The sequence below is a fragment of the Phoxinus phoxinus genome, assembly GCF_949152265.1.
Source record: "Phoxinus phoxinus genome assembly, chromosome: 5".
NCBI classification, from domain to species: domain Eukaryota; kingdom Metazoa; phylum Chordata; class Actinopteri; order Cypriniformes; family Leuciscidae; genus Phoxinus; species Phoxinus phoxinus.
The window spans coordinates 36,797,032-36,821,312 of NC_136880.1; the positions used below are offsets into that span (position 1 = coordinate 36,797,032).

The 24,281-nt window shown below is 36.9% G+C and overlaps 3 protein-coding genes and 1 long non-coding RNA gene across 11 annotated transcripts in view; 2 read left to right on the top strand and 2 right to left on the bottom strand.

The window, feature by feature from the left end:
- gpsm2 (G protein signaling modulator 2) overlaps positions 1–13,058 on the bottom strand; it is a 26,092-nt gene extending 13,034 nt beyond the window's left edge. The window contains exons 1-2 of one of the 5 annotated variants that reach the window (XM_079613871.1): positions 2,857–3,018; positions 234–282 (exon numbers count right to left, since the gene is read on the bottom strand). The gene's annotated coding sequence lies outside the window, so the exon portion shown is untranslated. Of the gene's footprint in view, positions 1–233; positions 283–2,856; positions 3,102–13,035 lie in introns of those variants that run through there. The other 4 variants (XM_079613875.1, XM_079613874.1, XM_079613870.1 and 1 more) reach the window with 4 other exon arrangements.
- aknad1 (AKNA domain containing 1) lies at positions 3,334–18,076 on the top strand. Of its 3 annotated transcripts, XM_079613845.1 has the most exons (22): positions 3,505–3,591; positions 3,814–4,053; positions 5,253–5,480; positions 5,661–6,397; positions 6,780–6,836; positions 7,090–7,198; positions 7,467–7,591; positions 7,722–7,781; positions 7,932–8,065; positions 9,111–9,276; positions 9,642–9,754; positions 11,789–11,923; positions 13,078–13,171; positions 14,138–14,244; positions 14,392–14,727; positions 14,798–14,974; positions 15,300–15,376; positions 15,532–15,663; positions 15,757–15,891; positions 16,385–16,505; positions 16,729–16,870; positions 17,764–18,076. In XM_079613845.1, the coding sequence occupies exons 2-22, from the start codon at positions 3,816–3,818 to the stop codon at positions 17,926–17,928; spliced, it is 3,588 nt and encodes a 1,195-aa protein (XP_079469971.1). In that variant the 5' UTR covers positions 3,505–3,591; positions 3,814–3,815; the 3' UTR covers positions 17,929–18,076. The 3 variants fall into 3 exon arrangements, with proteins under 3 accessions (XP_079469970.1, XP_079469969.1, XP_079469971.1); XM_079613844.1 differs by having other exon boundaries at positions 3,334–3,591; positions 5,253–6,397; positions 15,538–15,663; XM_079613843.1 differs by having other exon boundaries at positions 3,447–3,591; positions 5,253–6,397.
- Positions 17,816–24,027, bottom strand: LOC306999344. Its single transcript, XR_013797828.1, has 3 exons — positions 23,895–24,027; positions 22,861–22,967; positions 17,816–17,945 (listed from the first exon to the last, which is right to left on the bottom strand). It is a non-coding gene; the product is annotated as an uncharacterized lncRNA (long non-coding RNA).
- Positions 22,968–24,281, top strand: part of fndc7a (fibronectin type III domain containing 7a) — a 12,124-nt gene continuing 10,810 nt past the window's right edge. Inside the window, exons 1-3 of one of the 2 annotated variants that reach the window (XM_079613863.1) lie at positions 22,968–23,162; positions 23,556–23,574; positions 23,831–24,088. In XM_079613863.1, the coding sequence (XP_079469989.1) occupies positions 23,103–23,162; positions 23,556–23,574; positions 23,831–24,088 (337 nt within the window). In that variant the 5' untranslated portion in view covers positions 22,968–23,102. The remainder of the gene's footprint in view (positions 23,163–23,555; positions 23,575–23,830; positions 24,089–24,281) is intronic. The other variant, XM_079613864.1, reaches the window with a different exon arrangement.

The window sequence follows — 24,281 nt, forward strand, 5'->3', positions numbered from 1 at the left end:
AACAGCAAGAGAGAAAGCAAGAATAATCAGCCCATAAACACAGCTGATTATCTGCCATGCATGCGATGCGCGCCAGTACCAGAGCATGAAAAAACATTTTCTTGTTTGTGACAAGAAAATAGTTTTGTTCACCTTTCTCTTACAAATCCACACAGATGTAAAATAATTAATTATAATAGAGAAAAATACCATTTTAAACTCTAATGGTGAGTGTCGGTTACTTTCAAACATACCGGTATTACACCTCTGTGACATTCGGAAAGCTGGTTTGTCATTGCCGAACTAATCCAGAAACAAGATAATCAGCTTGAGGAACCATAGAGACATGTTCAATAAAACATTCACTCAATATACTAATATTTGTGCAAATAATGCACAATGTTGTTGTGGTCTGGAACTTGCGACAGATCTTTCTTCAGTAAGGTGACATACTTTTGAGTGTACCACCAGATTATTGTAAATGAAAACAATTAGGGCAAGGACATGCTTCTTCTATCCATTGGCTGTTGATTAGATATTGAAATGTGGGTGTTGAACTCAATTTAATGCGCACCTGGAATGTGGACAGGTAAGGTACAGTATAAGCAGATTGAAAGATTGAAGAAGTCCGGCATACATCACCGCAGAGAGAAGTCTGTTATTTTCCTCCGGAGTTATGACAATTTAATTAAAAATTAATTACAAGGTCAAAAAAAAAAAAAAATCACAATAAGATCGATAACATGCCTTTACACAATAGGGTGAATTTACATTTCAAGCGGACTTTAATGTGAACTAAAATCAACATGAACCATTTCCTTTCATAATGTGTGACATTCAGAGGAAACTGGATATTAAATGGGGGTGTGGAGAAGTAGGTCAGGACTTCTGAAGTAAAAAATCCCATTCATTTCCTTCAAAGGGAAATGGACTTTTAAGTCTATATAATAAGCTACAAGGTTGTTAGTCAATGTATGCTTTTGTTGAAGCCATCTGCCCGCATTATTTCAACTTATTTTAAAATAATCGTGTTTACAGAATGCTGACAAGAAACTAAATTACCCATGATTCTGCAGAGAAATCTCCACCAATCGGAGAATCGAGACAAGTAGGCTAAATCACACCAAAATATATTTTTAACGCTCTCTCACCCATTCCCATTCCCCATGAAGAATCGCAAATTATGTATGTATTATGTATGAGTCAGTCAGTCTCCCTATTTTCTCAAACTACTTCAAAATTTGTGTAATGCTTCATGGAATTGTAGTTCTTTCCCTCATTAAAGCAATTGTATGCAGTCATATTTTTAAATATTTTCAAGTTTGTAAAGTTGAGATTCATCTCATTGTTGGTTGGTTGTTTTGGTTCATGTTTATAACTCTTTAAATGGAACAAAATTCTTCTGGAACCAAGGCTGCCAAAAAAAAGTGGGCAGGCACAGGTGAACTCTCTTTTTATTTTTTAATCAATCAGAAATGGATTAGATCAGAAACACTGGTCTCTATAATTAAAAAAATAAAACTCACAGACTTAAGTCTAAACGGCATGAATCAGAACAAGATAACCTTTAGTAAATGGGCAAGAGCAACACTTTCTTGATGACCACGACGACAACAACAACAACAGAGAAACACACACACACTCAGTCTCAATCAAGAGAACTAATAAACTGCCTGCTAAAACACGTAACTAACAAGTCACAACATTTGTACCAAAGACCTTCAAATCCACTGTGTTCTCTTTCTTCATTCTGTGTGGTTCTCACAGCACCTCAGATGCAGGTTAACTTGACAAGATGAGGCATGAATAGAGGTTAGAAAGAAGACAAACACAAGCTGCACCTTCCATGACACACATGAATTTATGACTTCACTGTCATCACATTGACATGTCAATGTGCATTATGGTAGGCTTAGGCTACTATGTGCAAAAACCATGGCAGTTCCATTGTAGTTAAAAATAATAATAAAAAACTGTGGGGATTTCATACAGATCTAAATAGGCTATCTCTTACCAGTGAGTTTCGGGCTCTCAGGTGCACCAGTGTCCTGTGAGAGGTGGACAGTGAAGGCGCCCTGCATGTCGCTGAAATGCATGACTGACTGTCACTTGTTACTTGTCACTTGACAGCTGTTACTGAGGTAGCCTTTAAACACACTTGTTGTAAGCAGTAACGAATAAACATTCGTCAAATTCAACACAGAGTTTTCCATTACATTGTGCCATGAGGATAGGTATGTTGGCCATGTTAGCATTTTGAATAAGAATATTGTCTGAATAAAGAGAACTTAGATAGATAGACAGGTAAAGTTAGATGAATGAAAAGTAAAGTAAATGTAAATGATGAATAGAAACTATAACGTTACTGTAATGCAAAACCTATCATTCTGGAAAAACAACAGCAAAAACCAGAAGCCAGTAACTTAACACACTGTCAGTCCTCATTCATAAAGCAGTAACGTTAAATTAGTCTCACTCCCAAAGCAAACAGTAAGAGAAAGCCCAGGATTAAGCAATAAAAATAGTTATACACTCCATACCGAAGGTATAAAGCACGTAAAAAACACCACCCTTGAACATGCGTAACACTGACTTCTGCACTGTAACGTTACAAACCAGAGAAGAAAAGCACAAACATTGCAATATTGCTTGTGGAATAATCCAAACGTATTATCATCACTCTAGGACACAGGAAAAATAACTGTTTTAAATAAATAAAACAACCCATGTTCCATTTGAATGAAATCATAATATGCAAGATCTCCGCGCGCGCTGAAGTTTAAATTTCGGCTTTTCAGTTGATATGATTGATCAGTTTGTTGTGACGTGCTGCGCTGTCTTAACGGCCGTTACGGGCCAAACTTCAGTCATACTCACTTAAACTCCTTCTCTCGGTTCCTCGTCTTACAACCAACAGAATCAATAACACAAATCAGTTAAAATCCGAACATGTTGTAAGAACCGATGACCTAAAACTGTTCGCGTTTGAATTAATACTTCTGACCCGTCGAGGCGAGAGAGAAAACTTTACACAAACCCGGACAAAGGGGGCGTGCCGATGCGTGGTTGTAACTCGACTGGCCAATCAGAGCACAGGATTCAAATATAACCACTCCCCGTATGAATCACCAATGAAATTTGAATGTTTTGTCGTTCTACTCTTTGTCGAAAAACACTTTCGAAAAACACACAAGAGACTGTTTTTAATCTGCTTTGATTGTCGGGTAAGACAACAGAGGTCATTAAAATAAAACGGTCAAATAAAACATTGTCTAGCTATTTTAACTCTTCAAATGAACGAAACAGTTTTTCAGCAGGTCTGACTGACAGCTGATCTCGAGTCTTCACGTTCCCATATCAACCACTGTTCATCCCACCCCCGTGCGCGTGTAGCACCTGCACCTGCCCAAAGAATCAGCATCAGATACGGCATTTATTATTTAAAATGCTCAAGATGACCCTGCACTATAGGCTTGAGAAACTAGACAGAGCCTTCATTGTACCTTCCCAATAGGCTGTTATGTCATTCATTTATAAGACAGCCGAACACAAGAAAAAGGAGTTCGCAAATACTTGTATGACCCTTAGAAACCCATGGAACAAGCATAAAAAGTAAGTGCAATGTCAAATTATTATTAGACTTAGCGGTGTAGTGTTAATTTTCTAGTTTCATGTAATTTATTTAGCCAGCATCATAATAGTTGTAAATAATTCAGTTACCATTTATTAGGCTATAGCTAATATAAATACAATAGCCTACAACATATATAATTGAAAAACATAAATGCACTTGCATTTGTAACAGTTGAATTTTTGTGTATTGTTGTTGCTAAGAAATGAATAGAGAAGCGCGGAGCAGGTTTGATGGCGCGTCAGCGGGAGACCCAGAGGATATGGACGGAGAAGATGACGCTCACAGCAGACCTTCATCAGTGCTGTGGGAAAGACACATTGAGCAAAGTATATTTGTGGATATCAGTGATGATGACAGCCTGCATTTCAGCGACATGCAGGGCGCCTTCACTGTCCACCTCTCACAGGACACTGGTGCACCTGAGAGCCCGAAACTCACTGGTAAGAGATAGCCTAGATCTGTATGCAATCCCCACAGTTTATTTTATTTTTTTAACTACAATGGAACTGCCATGGTTTTTGCACATAGTAGCCTACCATAATACCACCTTTTTGGACGTAGGCCTACTATGGCAATAACATCGTTTTTTTCACTGATAAAAAAAGTAGCCAACCAACAAGTTTTCAGTAGGCTACCATATGGAGTAGGCTATCTATCATGTAAATACTACAGCCATTTCAACCTAAATTACGTTAAGCTGATTTTATAAAAATTTGTTGAATCTTGGACAACTTTAAAGAAATTTTAAATTGCTTAACTTATTTTGATGAGTTAAAACATGTTCTCATTACTTATTAATCATATAATTTTTTTACAGTCTATGTTATGCAGAAATACAGACAGTAATATTGTGAACTATAATTACAACCTAAAATAAGTGTTTTCCATTTTAATATATTTTTACTCCAGACCAGTCTTTAATATCACATAATTCTTCAGAAATCATTCTAATAATTTGTTGCTCAAGAGAACATTTATTATTATAATCAATGTTGAAAACATTTGCGCTGCTTAAAGTCCCCATGAAATCATAATTGATGTTTTTTGGCTTTTATGAATATGTTATCCTTACTGTTATCTATAGTGTGCTCCAAAACAATGACAAAATATGCATTTAGAAGATAAAAGCATTTAAAACTTATAGTCTCTCATTTCCGCCAAAATGTATCAATGATTTTGATAATATTCACTCTGCGCTTCAACATCTCATCAGATTTTCTATCCAATCAAATGCCCTCATAAGCATCCCCAAGACACTGAAGCTGCAGCTAAAATCTGTCACTTGTCCACACATTTACTGTTTTGAATGGTATTGTATGAGTATGGTAATCATTCAGAATTTATTATTTAAATTATAAAAACTCCCACTGACTTTGACTGAATGCGTTTAAAACCTGATTGCCAGCAATGATGTCATAATGACCCAATGCCAGCTAGATCCTCTTTTATACAGTTTTGCCAAAAAACAGATTTTTTTTAAACAAAACTCTTTCAATACAATACTCAATCAATTTAACAATATTTTTTTGCTTGAAACGTGAAATCCTGTTTTAGTATCTCCTAATGGCTTTAAATTATAATATTTTACCAAGACATTACAAATTTTAACAAAACCACTGTCTTTTTATTTTGTGTACAGATAATGCAGAGCTGTCAGAGTCATGTGAGACTGAAGAGGGCTCTTTAGAGAGTGTCGAATCAGTCAATAGTGAACGCACAGAGCATTCAAACACCAGAAACAGGAAGGGAAACATAATCATGGCGCCAATGCAGAAACTCAAAACTGCAGTAAAGCCAATCATTGGACCACATGAGGATGATGCTGTCAACACCAGTGATGAAGAACATGAAGAGCTCCCGTATGATGGTACGCACACCAACAACAAAACAGAGAGGAATTTAAAATCATCTCCATGTGAAATGGTTTCTGTGATGTCCAGTCAGGCTTTCACTTCACTTGATAAGTTTAGTAGGCAAATTGGTAATGCAAAAGAAACCGAGGCTTGCCAGTTTAATCTTACTCATGCTCTTCTATCTAATCATAAAGCAATAGAGGACATGGCTTCTCCCTTAGCCACACCTATTCAACCTGCAAACCACATCACTGACTTCCTGCTCAGACACTTCTCCCAGGAGGAGCTGCTTAACTCAAGCAGGATCATTGAAGCAGAGACCTTACCTGAGATGTCTTTGATGGACAGCATTGATGAAACCGTGCTGAGTAGAGCTTCTCGGGCTCCACAGGTCGGCATCGGAGAGAGAGAGAAGATTCAGGATGTGATGGAGGAACCTGATCCCAGCACTTCTGGAAGTCACGGACTGGTTGAAATAAACATTCCAGATGAGTCGAGCTCATCTAAGAAACCTGGAACGACTTGCATCATTGATGATGATGATGATGATGATGATAAAGAATGTCCTAAGCTTAACAGCAGTGCTAGCTCTCTAGATCTATCTAAAGCAGATGCACAGACTCCTAAGTGCTCCTTCATCAGGACCAGGTCCTACAGTGAGCTGAAATACGGACAGGGAAAGGTGCATTACCCCCTACCTGACTTCTCTAAAGTGGCACCTAAAGTCAAAATACCAAAAGGTAATGGAAGCGTTAAACCCGCCAGCCAGTCACCAGCTATGACCCGAGCCCAGTCGTCCCCAGGCATTCTGGGTAAATCCACCTCCTCTTGTAAAGCAACAGCAGATATCATCAGCAGGGTTTTGGAGGACTCCATGCCACCGGAGAAGCACAATGTGTTTACAGACAAGGAAGTAGCGCATCAGTTACAGGTGACTATATTTAAAACAATAGTTACACTGCTTAGGATGAATAGAATAACTTTTACATGAATCGAGTCAGGCATCAAGCTGTTTTGACCTTAATATAAAAAGCGCTGAAGTGTGACAGAAAGGCGATCTTACAAGAACGTGAGAAGTGTATAAAGTAAACGGTGTAAATAGCAGTGTTGGGGGTAACGCATTACTTGATGTAATCAGATTACTTTTTTAATGTAACGAGTAAAGTAACACATCATTGTGTTTTTTGTTCATACAATGAAAGTCATTGGGGTCTAATGTTGTTTTGGACCCAATTGACTTTCATTGCATGAACAAAAATTCATCAAAAGGTTAAACAAAATTTCTTTAAAGTGACCCTTTAATTTGTTTACAGGCTGAATATGACAGATTGCTCGCTAAATACACAGAAGCTGAAAACCTAATTGGTCAGGTAAGACTCAAGAGGATTTTTTACAAGTCAGATATTCGATTGATGTTGAAACATTTAGATGGTTGTACGTACAGTATGTCTTTATAATCTCAAACAAAAGGCAGAATACCAGGCTAAAGTATAAACATTATACACAATATGCCTGTGTAATATCTTACATATACAGATATGATCCGCATTTCAACATATCCTCATTTTAATCTGATTTGCAGCCCAATTTGAGCGGGTTATATTGTTGCTTTCTTTCAAGCAGCAGATTCATGCTTCCAGTGAGCCGTCTGTGTCCATCGACTGGAACGATGCAACTAGCAACAATGACAACACCAAACTGACAGCAAATATCCCACAAGCACCAGCCGCAGGCAAGAAGCCATTGTATTTCTTTCTCCAGCTGAATACTGTAGTGCAGTAACCCTGGCAGCAGAGAAACCCTGCCAGGGAAATTTGAGCTAGCATTAAACAGACCTCCTCCTAAGAGAGTGAATCAAGAACCATTGTTAAGAGATCATCAGGTGTTTTACACTTAAGTACAAAATTATCAAAAGTGCTATAAGATAAAAGAGCATGACTTGTGTTTAGATATTTTACATTTGCATTTGCGTCCTCACATCTTGAGTATATGTTCAACAGGTCCAAGTGAGAAGCAGTTTAGTCTTCACAACTCTGTACCTGTGCAGACTGAACCACGGAGCCCGACAGATGGAGAAAGACTGACCTCTGAGCTCAGAGACATCATCAGATCATTTACACAGAAGGTACAGACAAGTTAGCAAGACCTGTCTTCAAAGATTTGCCCTGTGCCTTATGTTTTTAGTTCTCTTTAACATGCATTTAGCTTTTGCATCGATGGGTGCATGATGCATCTGTATTTTTCATCTTTTCCAGGTGGATGAATTCAAAACATGTGTCACCACCATGTCAATGAATGTGGAGGAGCAACAGATGGTAACTGTACATACTTAATCATGAATTGCACAAAACCATTTTTATAATAGTGTTTTATCATAAGATAAAAAATGTAATCAAGCAGTTTTAGTCCCCAAATGGGAATAAAGTAAACGTTTCATCTTGTTTGGTGGATATCTATCTCCACAGGTGCTGAAGAGCATGATGGAGGCCCAGGATCAGCTGGAGAGGAATTACCTCACAAAGAGGGAGGAGCATCGTGCTCTGGAGATGCAGAACTACAGGGGTCTAGCCAGGAACACAGGAGAGTTTGACCCTGACAGGTAGACATGTCAAGTGGTTGGACTGTATTCTACTAACACACAGCATGATCTAGAAACCTCACACAACTAGAATACTCTTGTTATAATCAAGACAACTGTTCAAATTATAAGCAAGTGATGGTACATTTTATTACATTTAAGTCATGGATATTGTACCGTGGCAGAGAGAGCTCAATTGAAGAAAACACATGCAAATAGAAAAAGAACGCATTGTGTTGTCAAATTGATGAAGATGTTTTCTTAATTTTGTTGGTGTTTTTTTCTGTTTGCATGTGTTTTCTTCAGTTGCAGCGTGTTGAGCTCTCTTGGCCACCGTAATATTGGCAATAAATGAAAATGCACCCTATTTAGTAAATGCACGTTATTGTTAACGATCTGTGTAAGTTTAATTTAAAAAAAAAAGTTTAAACCTTGTAATGTTTAATCAAATTATCATAACATAACCGCTGAATGTATTTAGTCCGCTTAAACCCCACCCTCCACAATTGACCGCAAGCTCATTTTCTTTGAGTGCAACAATTTCAAAATCCAATCAATAAACAATGGTTTGAAACCAGTCCCTAATTTTGTTTCGGCAATTCGTTACGTTTGGAGGTACGCCACAATACGAAAGAAAACATCAGTTGCTACTTCGGTTTCATCACGACTTTAAATGTAATGGTTATATCTTTTTGCTTTTGTAAATATAGTTCACAATTGCGCTACATGAGCACTGCCTACAAAGCTGTCGACTCCAACATTAAAAATGTTTTTAATAAAAAAAAAAATCTAAAACTAAAAATTCACACTGTACATAGGCATTTATATTTGTTTATAAAACTAATTTCAGTCATATACTGTCTGCATTTGCCTTTACATTAATAGGTTTCAAAAACCTTCAGAAACAAACTCGTTCAAATGTGTCCAATCATTTGACAGGTAGTGTAATTGTATTTTAGACTGATTCCTGTAAGTCTAAAGTCGTTGAAAACAAGGAAATGAAACTGTCATGGGTCAAAGGGTCAACCTGCAAGTGTTGTGTTGTGTATTCACGTTTGTGTTTAAGGGAGGTCGAGGGGCAGATTTTCAGGATAGGCATGCACCTGGAGGACATAAAAGAGCAGATCGACAGAAACGTCTGCCATGTTTACTATCCTCCTTCGTCATCCTCCACTCCATCTCTTCCTTGTGAAAATATTCCTCTCTCATCATCCCCTCCATCACTGCATGAGGTAACACACACACAGTGATCTACATTTTAGGTGACATTTGGACAAAAATGTATGGGATTAGATAGTACTTGATTGTCATTGCCACTCTCTGACCACATTATTATTACCCTTCCCGTTTCCCTCCTTCATTCATACACAAAATGTCACAAAAGTTAGCTTATGCAATTTCTGTTTAAACAACTTCTCCTGTTAAGAGTCAGCTATTATTAATGCTCATGTGGACACGCACAGCGAAACTGATATTGTTGTGTTCCTCATATCCGTTTGCACGTGTTGTTTTGCTATGTAACGCGAGAACTAAATGACTGGGCCGCAGTAGATTTTGTGGATGCTGGGTCTGAATGAAAAAACATGTCATGTTACAGGAGTCGGTCTTCAGCATCTCCTCGGTCAGACACAACATGGAGGACAATGATGATGAAGATCACAGAGCTGACGAGCCTTTTCCCGGCTGCACACAAAACAGCTTCAATCTACAGTACTGCCTTTCTTCTTTATCTGTTATTGCCTACATAATGCTTCGCATAGGCCACGTTCACACTTAGGCATGTGACAGTATCTAATTTTCATATCACGATAATTGCTGTAGCTTTTATCATGGTATTGAATTAAAGGTCCCGTTTTTCGTGTGTTTTTGAAGCTTTAATTGTGTTTACAGTGTGCAATATAACATGTATTCATGTTTCGCATGTAAAAAAAACCTGTATGTTTTACAAAATTTACTTATCAGTATACCACTGTTTTCACTTTCCTAAAAACGGGCTGATTACTTCCTTGTTCTATGAAGTCCCTCCTTCAGAAATACGTAACGAGTTCTAATTGTGCCAGCGAACCGAAGGTGATTTAAATCCTGGATGAAAATAACAGGGTCTCGACGATATGGCGACATGTTTGTTGAGACACACTCTACAAACGCAACTCTTCCTCTTCTCTGTAGGAGCGCAAAAAGATCACGCGCCCTTTTTTTGTGTATTCCTGTGGGCGGAGGTTAGTCAAAAAACTGTTCTAGTGACGTCATTAAAGCAGGATGTAGAGGGATGTAGTCCAAACCGGCCATTCGCTGTAGGCTTTGAAAGGGGACTTCTGTTAAATCAAATATCTCGCTTGGCATTGAACTTTGAGCTTTATAATTTTACAGGTATTTATGCTCTAACAGCAACATTACACACTAGCTAAAGTTTAAAAAATGGAATCACGAAGAACGGGACCTTTAAGTTACAAAAAGGGTTGAACTCTTAATAATGCTTAACAAGGTTTCTACTCTTCTCAACTTAAAAAAAAAAAAAATGTATAGAGTAAACAAATGTTTTAAATAGATTAAAGTGCAAAAGAACCAATATTTTTGACCAATATCTAGATATCTTTTGTGCCATGTTTTAGTCCAGATTCAAATGTAAAAATGTTTAGGTGTAAACAAATATTGTGCAAATAAATACCATATTAAGTCAAATAAGTATTGTTTAGGGCTGTGATAAACCACAGCGAATACAAAATCTGCAATGGCAGTTTGAAACATTTAAGGTCTGACTTTCTTTCTTTTCTGAATTATTCAAAGTATTTTGAAGTTTCTGTTAAGTGTTTTTTTTTAGGGGGGGGGGGGGGGGGGGGGGGGTATCATCATGGTGATAAATGGAGCATGAGCTTAGTTTGAGAACAGATATGTTAAATGTTCTATACTGTTGTTCTCATCCAGCAATTGATATGGCCATAAAAGCATTGTGTTACCAATTAGCAAGTTAGCATTTACTGAATTAGCTAGTTAAAGCTAGCCAAGCTTACACTACTAAAAATATTTTAATTGAGATTAAATTATAATTTTAAGTTCAATTATTGAATTATCTTACTCATACATTTTAATTATGCTTAACATTAAATATTTGAGTACAAGCCAGTTCTGCTTACTAAAACCTTCTTAACTTAACACTTTTGTTGTAACTGATTACCTCAAATATTTTGAGTTTTTGCCAACTTATTTGGATGTACAGTGTATAATATACCATGTATGTTCATTACCACAATATATTGTATACCGGCACATGTTCAGCTATTTTTTAAAAGGTAAACAAAGACTAAGAAATGCATATGGAATGTATCTGGGGTGGTAATCAAAAGTTTGTTGGTTTGAAGTAAAGTTGATGTACATGAACATCTTCTTTAAGCAATCTGGGATTGTGAAAAGAAGATGTTCCTGTACATTAACTTTATGCTGCAGCACATTATGCTGTTTGTTATATGGCAAGGTTGCACAAACAAATTCAGCTGTAGTGTGAAAAAGATTCTATTTTAATTCTAATGGGTAATGTTAATTAGAAATGTTGTGATCCAGTCCCTTGTTTAGTTCTCTTAAAAGATCACTGATGTAGGTTGTAAGAGGAGGGAGCGTATCGTGATATTTAGCACAGCTCACTCGAGGATGATCGGGTTACAGGTCGAGAGGAGGGACGAGGGAATATCAGTTTCATTATGGAAACACTTCGTTCCCTCTGTCAGTTTTTCTGTATCTTCCTCTGAGGTATTCAACCTTCTCCACTGAAACGCCTGGAACTGCCAATGAGGAAGAGGAGGACAGACTAACAACAAGAGAGGAAGACAACATCCTGGCACAACTGTCCAACTCAACTTCATTACAGAAGCTGACATACGATAGGTCAGTATTTACAGTAAATACAGTATTTACAGTATTTGCAGATTTGTATTTTTGTGGCTGTGCATGCACTGCAATCTGGTGTATTCTTAACTGGGATGGTATGTTGCAGTTTTATATTTTTACAGTTTTACATTTGTACAGGAATGGATGGTAAATCAAAGGTGCATGATTCAGGGTTATTATTGTTAACTGAAACTAAAATCATCAAACTTTTTTCGTTACTTGAAATAAAATAAACTAATGGAAAAAAATAAACATAAAAATAAAATTAAAATATATAAATAAACTTATTTTATTTCAGTTAGTTGCTAGGGGAACATCTCTCATTCTCAGTTAGGTTAACATGATGTACTAAAATAAATAAAACTGAAATAAATAAAAAACTTTATACACTGTAAAAAAAAAATTTGGTTTAACTTTAAAAGCAAGTTAACTTGTTGCCTTAAAATGTTGAGTTTGTTGTAATTAAAAAGAATTTGAGTTAATACAATGAAGAAGAATGGTTGAATAAACAGAAACTCAAAATAGTATGTTATCTTCACACATTAGTTATCGAAGTTGATTTGACAAAAGATAAAAAGTTGTGATAACAAATCATGAAAATATTTTTTTACAGTGTACATTTATTTTGATAAAAAAGACAAAAAAAACTAAATGAAAAAAAAGAAAAGAAAAAAATCTAAATATGAATAAAAACTATAATAGTAACACTATTCTACTGAAATAACTAATGATTGTAAATAGCTCTCAGATTAATAGAATTGAAACTTTTGATGGAAGTAAAATGTTAGTTTTGTCCAGAAAAATAGATATATACAGTGATTCATGTTGCATGCTTGTGGATATATTATTGCTTTATTGCATTACACTAACATTACTTTATTACATTACACTAGTTCTAAACACTGTACCGTGTTAATACTATGGTATTTTTGAAGTACTGTACTTTGAAGTACTTAAAATCATCATTGTACCATGGTGCTCTCACAGATTTTTTTTTGTAAGGCTAATGTGAGTCTTTTGTTGCATTAACACTGAACATTCTTAGTTACAATGGTGCAAATATTATCAGAGTCTTAAAAATCTAAAACTACTGTAAACGTAAAAAGAACCTTGTTTTTGATGGGTGCTGTGATCGTCTTTTCCTCTCTCAGGTACGAAGAGAAGATCAGACCCAGTGAAGCCTCGTTCCCTTCTGTAGGAGCGTCTGCTGGACACTCTCCTCAGCCAACCACAGACAAAACACAGGTAACAAACACATACACTGTAAAAGGACAACATGGAGAGAAAGAGATTAGGTTTGTCTGTGAGAAAACAAATCTATTTTACATGGACAAGATAGTATATAATAGGCCTGTTGAAATGATTGATTAATCATCTGATTGTGGTTAAAACTGCTGTAAAGTACACAAAGATAGTCACAAGTCTACTTTCATATGAAATAACAGCTTGTAGATTTATTGTAGACTGCATTGTATTGTATAATATAATATTATCAATCATAAATAATTATATAAATATTATTAACTTTCACAGCATTAAAGTAAATCATATGGGCCTATTTTATTATATGATTCCAGGTAAAATATATATATCTTTTTAAAAATGATGTATTAGGATTACACTGTAAATGTGACATGAACAAACAGAATTATTTATGACAAATCAGAACACAATTCAGGATCGTGACAGGCCTAGTTGATGTCAATGTTTTCAAACATGTCAATGTTGATTGTTAAGGGAAAAAATCATCACATTCCCTCATGTATTGATACACTCCTTACCTTTAGGAGTACAACAGCTTGTCACTGGGACAGAACCCCTAAAATAACAACTTATTGCACCTTATCTACAAAAAATGGCACATTAGTACCTTAAAGTATATAGTAATAAGGTACTATTATGAACATTTTAGGGTAAGATACAAAGTTGTCCCTGCCAGAGTGACAAGCTGTTGTACCCCTAAATGAACAATTCTAATGACAGTGTAAAATCACCAGGGTAAACATTATATTGTGTGAGATAAACAGTAAAAATTAGATGTCATTTTTTTATGATAGATAAAAAAATCCCCAAATTCCGCTAGAGATACTGTGATTTTTTTGTTAGAAGAAGTGTTATTGTTTGAAGGTATTTGTTGTGACATTGTTGCAGAATGTTTGGGCTGTTTCTGAAAAGGACAAAATGACAGAGAAAGTGTTTTTGTTCTTGTAGAGATTTTTAAGTCCAGAGCATGGTCCAGAGACTGACAGCGGCTTTGGCAGTTTTGACCTGAGCCGTCCAAACACAGGACTGTCCAAAACACCTCCTAGTGTTGTGAGGTAAATCTCAATCTCTCGCTCTCTCTCGCTCTCTCTCCCTCACACTTTTGTTTTCAGGTTATAAACTGTATATTTTCAATGAAAAATGCTCTGTAGCAGAACTGACATTTGAAAAAAAAAAAAATTTGTATCTGATGTGCTCTTTAGTTCTGCGCTCTCAGATGATGTCATTAGCATGGTGAATATGAGCGGCTCGGACAGTGAAGCCTCCCACTCCAACGTACGAACAACTATATCAATGGCAATAAGACCCGTGCAGCCCACAGTGAATCACCTGGAATATATACAGCTGGTTCCACCGGACATGGAAGCAAAAAGCTTTTCCCAGAATTCACCTTCTAGAGCTCCAAAAGAGAATGTCGCATCAGTAGGTGGCGCCACTCCCATGCATAACCAGATGACTGAAGGAAGAAAAGACATTCAGCTGGGAAAGAGCCATTCTGCAAATGAGATGCACTCGGCATCACACTGTTCATGTCACAAGTAAGTATTAAAGGAAGTAGTTATACCTGCAATTTGTGAAACCATCATAATTCCAATGTGCTCTTCACAGTAGTGAGGTTATCCTCGCACTGCAGTATGAGGTGTCTCGCCTCAAGAGGGCGCTAGAGGAGAGTCTTGGTCACCTGCCTCATGTGAGCAAGAGGACTGATTATCTGAATGGCAGGAGTCCGTTGGAGAAGAAGCACAAGGGACAGACCCGTGGCCAGAACAGAACCGTCTCCAGCAGGTACTCCAAATTGGGGTTGAAGAAAGGCTACCATCCTATTAGTGTACAAGTAAACTAGATTTTCACCCCTAAAAATAATGATTCCAAAATAGTTTTTTTTATGCAGTAATGCCATACAAGAGCCATTTTAGGTTCCCCAAAAAAACAGTTCTAAAAAGATTTTTTTCTCTTAAGTGTAAAGAACATTTTAATAAACACTTTAGAGCAATGGAAAGATTCCATGGATGTTAAAGATTCCATAGATGCCAATAAAGAACCTTTATTTTTAAGAGTGTTGGTTATTCGAAGTTTGCCAAACTAATGTGAATTCTCACTACATCATCAGACGTGCAAAGACAGACTCAAACCCTCAGAAGATTGAGGACTGGATCTCTTCTGATATGGAGCTCAGCAAAAGCAAAGGTGACAGCTTCACAACCTGGTTCATGCTTTCTTCTTTAGCAATACATGTGTTCTAAATGTGGTTTAATGCAGTTAAATATTGGCGTTTCCTAAAGTGTGTTTAGTCTATATAGATTTAGTTAAGTGAAATTGAAAGGGAATTGGTGTATTGTCAGTTACAGATGGTGAAGATTCAGATCACACTATGAGTTTCCAGAGAGCCTTCAGCCCACCGTACGGACAAATACGCACCCGCTTTGGTGGTCTAGCTGAGAAGAGGTCACATGACTCCAAATCCTCATCCAGGGGTATGATACCTTTTAGTAAATAGCATTTTTGCTATACAGTCCAGCATGTAGTAAGATAAAAGTACTCAAATGTTCTTCTCGCGATGGTCACAGCCTCAGCGGAGAGCTTTCATTTGGACACATCTCAGTTCAGCCAGTCTGGAAGCCATTGGAGAGTAAGCGTTGGGCCAACGATCAGCAGCATCAACACTGAGCCAACCAACAAAAGTGCCAGTTCCAGACCTGCAGGTGAGAAATCACTTTAATAATCTAATAATGTGTATTATTACACACACATATATACATACACACACACACACACACACACACACATATATATATATATATATATATATATATATATATATATATATATATATTCGTTTTAAATTACCCTACAAGTTTGATTAAACCATCAAAATGTATTTATTAAAAATATTATAAATTTGAGGGAACAGAACATTACACATTTTATATATAGTGCTGTCAAATCGAAGAATTGCATCTAACATTAAGGTTATATCATATATGTGTTTAAATAATATATGTGTAATATAATATATGTGTAAATAAACACACATACGCGCACGCATGCACACACACACACACACACACACACACACTTTTATGTCAGATGCTATTAATCGTGATTAATCGATTTGTTTATTCTGTATGTCATAGAAAGTGTATGTTTACAGCGGTGGAAAGCCAAGTGAAGAAATAGTGTCCTTTGTTGTTTCAGTGGGAAACTTGAGGAATATCTTCTTAAATTGCACACATCCTGCCCCTTCTATTCCTGCTCATCTATCCCATAAGCCTCTGCTGCAGGTCAACTATGGCTCCTCCTGTAGTCTACCTGCTGGGTAAGCAAATAATCAGTTAAAAGACAAACAATCTAATTATGTACCCAACAATGGGTCATTCCTCATTATATGTCAAACACATTATATTACCAAAGGACATATGCAGTTTGATCTGTCAAGGATAATGGATTATAATCTGTACACATAAATTTAATAATATACTACGAAGTGATAAACTACGTGATACATGAAAATTGATAATAGTAGGTGGCTGTTTTCCCAGGTTCAAAGTGCGAGATCAAGCATCTGAACCAGTGTCCAGTAGGAGGCGCTCTACTCAATCTGACTCAGCACTGCTTCCCAGTAACGTCTTCTTCCAACGGACCTCGCCTCGGACTAGTGGACGACGACACCACACCAGCAGAGTCAGTTTAGACTGTCAAACAGCTACCATTCACACAACAGAATGATAGCACACAATTTAATAATGATAACATTTTGGATTTAAGGGGGGAAATATTAAGAACTATATTGTTGATTATTTAGAATATAATCCCAACGTATTAACATAACATACCATTCAAAAGTTGAGGTCAGCAAGATTTAATTTTTTTGAAAGAAATAATTTTATTTAGCAAGGATGCATTAAACTAATCAAAAGTGACAGTAACAACTTTATTGTAACAACAAATTATTGGAAATAAATGCTGTTGTGTTGAACTATTTATTAAAGAATCACCTTTTCCACAAAAATATTAAGCAGCACAACTTTTTTCCATGGAGGCTTGTTTCCGCCATGGAATAAATCAATAAAAAAGGTCATTACAACTTTTTTATCTCACAATTTCTATCTTTTCTCACAATTATGAGTTTATATGTCACAAATTCACAATTATGACTTTTTAATCACAATTCTGTGGGGAAAAAGTCAAAATTGTGAGAAAAAAGGTTGCAATTAAATTTTTTCTTCCGTGGCTGAAAAAAGCTCCCATAGTTTTCAACATTAATAACAATAAGAAATGCTGCTTGAGCACCAAATCAGAATATTAGATTTATTTATGAAGGATCATGGGACACTGAAGACTTGAGTAATATAGGCTGCTGAAAATGCAGCCTTGCCATTATAGGTTTAAATTATATTTTAAAATCTATTAACAAGGAAAACTGTTATTGTAATAATATTTCATACTGTTTTACTGTATCAAAAAAAGCAGCCTTGCTGAGCATAAGAGACTTATTACAAAATAGAATTGACCTCAAACTTTTGAAGTGTAGTGTATTATATATTAACATACAATTTGTGTTTAATGCTTATCAGGAGGAATCAATACATAAGACGCTGGACAAGGCCCTGCAGGCAGCTTTTGTAATGAAGCAGACCACGGACAGGATGGCGGACGCTCTCTCTGCTGACCTGGCCAAAGCTCAGCTCCAGAAGAAGTTACAGGGCCTACGTCCTCTCAGCAGCAGAGCGGGCAGCTAGCTGTGCTGGAATTCACTCTTTCCAGACAACAACAACGACATTAAATTACAGTATGAATCCTTTCATACATCTGCTTTTACACATCGTTTAATAGTGCCTGTGGTTTTTGCATTATCATCAATAATAAAAAAAAATAGCTGGCCTGAAAGTTTGTATTTTTCTATTTGTAATAGTGATCAATAGGGGGCAGAATATAACTTATTAATGTAGTCAACACAACACTGTACCAACAACAATGTAGATGTGATACAACTATAACAACACAATACTAGAAAGCCTGTCTCCATCATTAAACACCTAAAGATTTCCTCCCTGACTTCCGTTATCCCATACTATCATGTTATTATCATCATGAAACTAGTTTTTTTGTGTGTTAAATTCCAATAAACATCCCTCAGGTTCAAAAGACTATCACTTTGTTAGCCATATCACCCATTGGCAATCACTGGACCGAAAAATGACACCGGACAAGTTTCTGTCAATATCTTGTGTGTGTGGTAAGCCTCTGGCCGTTGCTGTTGTCCGTGTAAAGCAGCTTGCACTCTCTTATTGGTGTAGAATAAACGCTCTGTTGAAAACAAACAGACATCTGCCACTATGTAATTTAGAACCGGAGTGCAACGTAATGTCTGTGAAAGCATGAAACTAGTGGAGACTGGGGTAACATATTTGCTTTTCTTTTTAGATTCCCCCCCCCCCCCCCCCCCCCCCACCAACTCACAGACCACTAAAAGTAACAGTACTAATAATATACAGCCTTTACTTTGATAAACACTAGATTATAAATTTGATTTGAATAATAATAATTTTATATATATATATATATATATATATACACACATACATACACACACGCACGGTTCAAAAGTTTGGGGTCGGTAAGTTTAAAATATATATATACTTATGCTCAACAAGGCTACATTTATTTAATCAAAAACACAGTAAATACACTAATATTGTGAAATTAATTTGATTTCAGATATTATAAAAACACACATACATGTCTGGAAATTAGACAAAAAAAACCTGAACTAATCTTTGCCTGAGGATACAGTAGAAATGTGTTACATTAATCTGTCTGTGTAACCTGATGTGAAATGTTTCTGCAGGGTGACTCTCACTATGACAGCTAGAGCAACTGAGAAATCTATGACACAGAGGTGTAAACTAAACTTGTCATCACAGCAGAATAAAAAAGCTGAATGAAACCTGGATGATGGTCTAAATAGCACAGTATTACATATACAGTATGAAGTAAAACAGTGCCATTTGTGTCCTTTTTAAGATTGAACTCTGAATTAAAATAAAAAAAATTAAAATGCTAGGCTACCTACCAATAAAATGCTATCTATCGATCTATCTATCCATCCATCCATACATACAGACATCTAGACGAGACATATTACATATAATCAGATCTCGATTTAAAAGTGTTGGATGCTGGAGAAATGGGCAAGAATAAAGATCTGAGTGACTTTGACAAGGGTCAGGTTGTTGTGGCAAGACGACTGGGTCAGAGTATCTCTGAAACCGCAAGGTTTGTGGGTTGTTCCCGGTCAGCAGTGGTGAGAATTTACCAACAGTGGTCCGAGGAAGGACAAACAACTAACCGGTGACAGAGTGTTGGGCGCCCAAGGCTCATCGAGGACAACGAAGGCAATGAAGGCTATCCTATCTGGTCAGACCCAACGGAAGGTCTACTGTGGCACAAGTCACACAATGATGGTAATGTGTCACAACACACAGTGCATCGCACGCAGTTGCGTAATCGCAGACGAATCAGAGTGCCTATAATGACCCCTGTCCACCATCGAAAGCATCAGAACTGGAGTCCTGAGTCCCGTTTTTTTTTTTACATCACGTGGACGGCCATGTACGTGCACTCTATTTACCTGGGGAAGTGACGGCACCAGGATTCACTATGGGACGACGACAAGCCGGTGGAGTGAGTGTGATGCTCTGGACAATGTTCTGCTGGGAATCCCTGGGTCCGGCCATTCATGTGGACGTAAATTTGACGCATACCACACACAAACATTGTTGCAGACCAGGTACAAGTCTTCATGACAGTAGTGTTCCCTGGTGGAGGTGGCCTCTTTCAGCCGGATAATACACCCTGCCACACTGCACACATGGTTCAGGAATGGATTGAGGAACATGAAGAGTTCCCCAGATCTCAATCCAATTGAGCATATGTGACCTGTGCTGGACCAACAAGTTCGATCCACGGCGGCTCCACCTCACAACCTACAGGACTTGAAGGATCTGCTGCTAACATCTTGGTACCAAATACCATAGGACACCTCCAGGGGTCTTGTAGAGGCCATGCCTCGGCAGGTCGGGGCTGTTTTGATTGATTCACTTCCGTTGCAAAGATCATTGGTTATTGACTTAGGGTCCGCTAACACGACCCCGTTCTAACAGAAAACCCTTAATGCGCTCCGGCCGCTCATTCGCACGACAACAGTGCCTGGCGGCTCGAGAACGCAAACCTTGAAATAGGTTCCAAAGTGCAGACGTTGAATAATAATCAAAAATAAAAAAAAAGTGATCATGGTCATAATGTTGTGGCAGATTTGTTTCACTTGTTGTATTATGCTTTTATTACATTATGCTTCTCTACAATGGAGAAACATCACATGTGATTCTTGTCTTGTATAATGCCACTTTCAACATCTCACTACACTGTAAACAATTTCCTGTAACAATTTCAGTGTAAAATACACTAACTTTAGAGAAATCAGATGTCCTTCTCCCATGACTCCCATGAATATGCTACAACTGCTATTGAAAACCTAACAATGCTGAGGCAAACGCAGCCTATCAGTGACCCAGATAAGTGTGATTTACAGTCTGCCATCAGCCCAAACTAAATGAAATAGATACACTATTCTTTCTTCCTTTCTTTATTGACCCTTTGGCCCTTTATTTGACCCTTTTTTACTGAAAGTTTTTTTTTATTTTGCTATTGCAATGAGGTGTGTTGTTCTTAAAACATTTAATCTGACTTCTAAACTGGAATACACCATGACACACATTTTTTCTTTTAAAGTTAAATTCTGCTTACACACACACTTATTTATTAGATCTGGCGTATTAGTACCAGTCTGTGCGAGTGCTGCGGTTTCAACGATACTATTTTTTGTTTTTTGTTTTTTCTAGCTTCTGTACTTTCCCAAAGTGACATTTTTTTAAATGTTTTTGAAAGAAGTCTCTTATGTTCACCAAAAAACGTATTATTGTGAAATTCTATTACAATTTCAAATAACTGTTTTCTATTTTTTCTTTTATTAAAAATGTAATTTATTCCTGTCATGGCAAATTACAATTTTCAGCATCATTACTCTAGTCTTCAGTGTCACACGATCCTTTAGAAATCATTTTAATATGCTGCTTTAGTGCTCAAAAAACTATTATCAATGTCTTATTATCATTGTTGAAAAACAATAATATTTTTATGGACACCATAATTCTTTTTTTTTTCAGGATTCTTTGAATCTTATGAATGGAAGGTTCAAAAGAACAGCATATATTTGAAATAGAAATCTTTTGTAACATTAGAAATAACTTTACTGTCAATTTTAATCAATTTAATGCATTTACATTTAATGCTGTATAAAAATATAAATTTCTTTCAAATGCTAAAATATATATATACCGGTACCGGTATATATATTACTGACCCCAAACTTGTGAATGGTAGTTTAGTATCGTCTGACATGTTTCTTTCAAATGAGAGATTTGAATGAATTCCCTAAGCACTGGCTATAGTAACAGCAAAAGCTGCATAGTCAGTTTTGGACATTTTTCATGATACATGATTCATGTTGATGGCTGTATACATAACATAACATAACACCACTAAGCCGGAGCAACCTAAGCCAAAACTAATTTGTTGCGCTATACAAAATGAATTGACAGTTAGGTCTTTGGTGTCTGCTTTGGTTTTTGAAAATCCCATATATCCCCTAGAAAGGAAAATCAAGCTCCCTGTAAGATATATACTATAGTATGTCATGTTACACTGACACAAATCAACCACAGATTTATGGCTTTAAATTTCCTCTGGTCATTCAGCTACATGGATCTTGTGAAACTGATATTACACATAAACATTTCATCTGTCTATCACAATAATATATGTTCGCTAGCTTAGATCTCCTGCTTCTCCAGCACACACATACACACACATTGTGTCCACTTTCCATGGACACAATGATTTTTATACTGTACAAACTGTATATTCGATCCCCTTACACTAACCCTACACCCGTCACAGAAAACTTTCTGCATTTAAAAAAAAACGTAAGCTGTTTTCCTCATGGGGACCAACAAATGTCCCCACAAGGACAGACATCCCCATAATGTAGGGTTTACCAGGACACACACACACACACACACACACACGCACGCACGCACGCATGTACACGCACACAAACCCCAGTTATCACAAACTGTTTTAGGCTTGCTAAGACACCAAAACCCAGAATCTTATGAAGTCTCAATATTAACTCAAATATTTCTCATCAAGTTCTTCTAAGATAAAATTATCCAATATATTAATTTATACTATAGCGCTATATTTCTCCTATATAGGCTACTAAAACAATTTTAGGTACAGCATCTGAGACAAAGTACTAAAACAAAACATAACCTGAGCCATGAAAGGGCAACCGCTCAGAGTTGTCATACAAGTAGGCCAATGTAATATGATAAATGCTTCTTTTCAGACTGGTAACCTACTTTTTCAGTTCATAATAGGGATTAATATAATTGATATTGTCTTGAAGCATTGTCTTATACGAGTTAATATTTAAAATAGAACATTTAACGTCTTGTGTATTTGACAACAATAGAGCAAGCAATGCTGAACAGCCCATTCACCAGGCAGAGTGCATCTTTGTGTCTATCCTCAAGTGTATTGATGCGTACCTGTGTGTGTTCTGTGTTGTCCTCCAGCGCTGATAGGTCCTCTCTCTCTCCCTGACAGAGGGAGGGGGCAAACGTGAACACTCACTACTCCCAGAACAATAAAATACCTGTTGGACAGTAATAGGGAAAAAAAACAGGGAAAAAACAGAACTTAAGCCACAGCCATTATCCTGCAGAAATAGAGTCAAATCAGGAGAAGAGACTGTGCCCTAAAGGCAGCTGAGCAGAACTAAATTTGAGGCATGGAGTCGAAATATTTACATCTTTCTAACATCATCTTATTATTTATCATTGTGCCACAGGTAAGAATAAAAATTATTCTTTCTTTATACATACAATAAGTTATGTTTCAACTGTGCCTATGAATAGAGTTTAAAAGCACATTGGGATTCTTAATAAACAATTTTAGATTTTAAAGACAGGTTATTTGTATTGCATAGAACAATAGTCCTCTTTATTATACTTCTGGTATGTTTTGTAGTTGTACACACTTTCATGCTGGATAGGGAAAAAAATTGCTTTGGATCTAAAATCTGTGCTGAGTGATGCTCAAATAAGCTTCCTTGGCCACTAATGGCACATAATACCATATGACAGAGTAATAGTTGCCCCTGAAATAAGGAAGAATGGATGCTTTCTAATATGTTTTATATATTTTAATAATGATTTGTTGTATTTCTGCTCTTAATTTACAGATATGCACAGCACAAAATGGTAGGAGATCTTCAATATTTGTGGAAATTGATATTTGTTGCATTAAATTATCGTTTTAATACACAATAATAGTAATGGATAAATTAACTACTAACTGACATGTCAAATCTTAAAATATTAAATTCTCCTTTTCAAAATTGAAAAGGCAACCATTTTGTGGAATGACCGGGTTGTGTTTTCATCTTGTAGCAATAATGAATTTTTAATGAACAATTTTATGTCTATTATGATATCTTTACTGTTTGTCTTTGTGCAGACATCACGTTATCCGTGTTCACCGTCACCTCTAAAAGCATGACGGTGCGCTGGAGCGGACATACCGGCGCGAGCTCGTACAAAATCACCGCCACGCCGAAAAACTCCCCAGAGCCGTCGGTGTTCGCGCAGTTCAGCGGCAGCACGGTGATGGGCTCCGTTAACTCGTTGTCCCCGAACACTGTGTACAGGATGAGGGTCGAAGCCATGGACAACGCGGTGAACGTGCTCAGCAGCGCCGAAACGGAGGAGACTACAGGTGAGGTGACCTCTGACTTCTGCAAGTTTGTGCCGTTGGACAAGAGCCATAATAAATTACAAAATGAAAAATTTAATCTTGACACTGATGCAAAAGCCGTTGGAGTCAAAGCCTGACTCAAGACTTTAATTAAAGTGCGCAGTGAGTTTGTGTGTGTGTGTGTGTGTGTGTGGTCCGATATTTAAGACACGTG

Coding starts and splice junctions, on each gene's coding strand:
- aknad1 (XM_079613843.1), top strand. CDS start 3,816: ATGAATAGAGAAGCGCGGAGCAGGTTTGATGGCGCGTCAGCGGGAGAC. Junction 7,592..7,721: donor TCAGATCATTTACACAGAAG/GTACAGACAAGT, acceptor CATCTTTTCCAG/GTGGATGAATTCAAAACATG. Junction 16,871..17,763: donor GACGACACCACACCAGCAGA/GTCAGTTTAGAC, acceptor AATGCTTATCAG/GAGGAATCAATACATAAGAC.